Source organism: Pteropus vampyrus, unplaced genomic scaffold, assembly GCF_000151845.1.
Source record: "Pteropus vampyrus isolate Shadow unplaced genomic scaffold, Pvam_2.0 Scaffold16325, whole genome shotgun sequence".
Classification (NCBI taxonomy): domain Eukaryota; kingdom Metazoa; phylum Chordata; class Mammalia; order Chiroptera; family Pteropodidae; genus Pteropus; species Pteropus vampyrus.
This window is the reverse complement of record NW_011905106.1, coordinates 1-2,158: the sequence shown is the minus strand read 5'-3', so window position 1 is coordinate 2,158 and position 2,158 is coordinate 1. Positions and strand designations below refer to the sequence as shown.

Below are 2,158 nucleotides of genomic sequence, written 5' to 3'. Positions count from 1 at the left end.
TTGGAATAAATGGAAGAGGCCACTTCCTGCGAAGTATTTCCCAAGCATCATATAGTGACCTTGGTGAATAATTAAATAAAAATAAGCCATACCTTTGAGACTGTGTCACTCAAAATTCAAAATATTACTGAGGGTATCAATAATACCAATGCTTTGTCTCTTAAAAGTATTAAAAAGGATAGTTGGTCATGGAGATGGGGAGCACGGCAGAGGGAAAGCAGTTAGCATTAATATGATGGCTAGGTGGAGGGCCAGAGGAGGGAGGGAGCAATTGGGGGGATTGTTTTATGAACTATATAGATGTCTAACCAATGTACTGTATACTTGGAACTAATTTAAATAAATAAATTTTAAAAAATATTAAAAAGGAGATGCAAAAACTTGTTTTTCACTGACATTCTTTCCTAAAATTATCCATTAATTTCAAGACCAGGTTTTAGGTGATTACTTATCCGACTCAAAAGAATTTGACTTTTCTCATTTCCTCATGATCTGTCACAAACCTGAGCCAACTTAGGAAGATAAGATACTGGGTGGTGGCTAAAGATGGCAAAACAACTCACAAAACCAATCATTCTGTAGTTGTTGGACCCTCAAATCAATTGTCATTACTTAAGTACCACTCATTTATTTCATTCAGTAACAACGACACAACCCAAACAAACCAAAGTTCAGCTGACTGTGGTAAATTAAAGGCTACTATCTTTTGGCAAGCAAAAATGATACTCACCCCCAGTGGATGTGCTGCCTTCTGTAGTTTGTTGTAAGGACTGTATTTAGGTTTTGGGGGCTTCCCCGCAGCTCTGTCTTTGTGCCTTCTACTGCTAATGTGCTATGAAAAGCAATTAAAATTGACAACTTTAAAAAAAAACATCATCCCAAAGAACTCTCACAAATATTGCTTTAACTTGAGGAAACATATTAATTATTTCATGCAAGTTTTGGAAAGAGAAACATAAAAAAGCATGCACTTTTATCCTTGAATTTTGTCTGATGCCTTGAGTATATTTTTATGTTATTCATTTTAGTATTTTTTAACAAATAGAAGGATCTTCTTTTTCCCAGTCTTCTTTATCATTGCACAGATCTCTTTTTTTAGAAGTTTACAAAGGAAAGGAATGTCTGAAGGAATTTCATGTGCAGATAAACAAAGATGCCTAGGCAGGCACAAATTTATCTCCATTCTAATATTTATCCTCACATTTGTACAGTCAAATGTCAACCCCTTAAATTTAAAGATAAATAATTAAGGTGCATAAAATCAGCACAATATCATACCTATGCATATAAAACAACACAATGTGAGGGCTGGGCCTTTGATTGGCAACATGTAACCAATCTCTTTGTAAGGCTATTCAGAGTAAAAGTGAATGAAACAAGATTAGTCATCCCTTTAGCAGGTGGCTACAGGATTTAGAGATACAGTACAACACCATGTAATAAAGTACATAAAATAATAGCATTGTATAAAGTTAGTTGTAGTATGTAAATATCTAAACAAGTTAAAATAAAATGTTACAATTTGAACTTTAAAGAAAATCAACACTTTTAAGTGGGAAACCTGGTAGAAAAAAGGTCTAATACCCACTTTCCTCTCACTCTCATATATAAGAATATTACAAACTCACTTCAAATAATTTCTGAAAGGTCTGAGAAGCCATTGCGTTATAGTAGTCCCTCAGCAACTAAAATGAGCATAAATAAATTAGGACAGTGACTAGAAGGTAAGTCGATGGATGGATGGATGGATGGATGGATAGATAAATGGATAAATGGACAAATAAATACATAGATAAATGGATGAATGGGTGGATAAATGAATGGATGGATGGGAGGAGAAAATAGAAAAAAAGGAATAAAGGAAACATACATCCTGCTCATAAGGTGTCCCCTCTTTTTATTTCTAGAATATGTGCTGCCTACCTGTTTAAGTTGTGTTTCCGAGTTGACGTGCACATCACAGATTTCACAGTGAAATGTTTTGTTTTGCAGGCCTGTATTTCCCTTGTTAACTGGTCCTTTACCTTTCACGCCTGCCCTAGGAAAGGCTTTGATAGTCCCACTTCCATTCCGGGCTTCTAGCATGGTTTTGTGCTTAGTACCTGCCAGGAATATTTACAAAAAAGAAGAGAACAATCTTAACTAGTATATGCCTTCA

The 2,158-nt window shown here is 35.1% G+C and overlaps 1 protein-coding gene across 1 annotated transcript; it reads right to left on the bottom strand.

The window, feature by feature from the left end:
- Positions 1-523: 523 nt before the first annotated feature.
- On the bottom strand, positions 524-2,135 carry LOC111735133 (zinc finger protein 385D-like). Its single transcript, XM_023526889.1, has 2 exons — positions 1,924-2,135; positions 524-832 (listed from the first exon to the last, which is right to left on the bottom strand). Exons 1-2 carry the CDS (start codon positions 2,083-2,085, stop codon positions 599-601), a joined length of 396 nt encoding a protein of 131 aa, XP_023382657.1. The 5' UTR covers positions 2,086-2,135; the 3' UTR covers positions 524-598.
- Between the last annotated feature and the right edge of the window lie 23 nt (positions 2,136-2,158).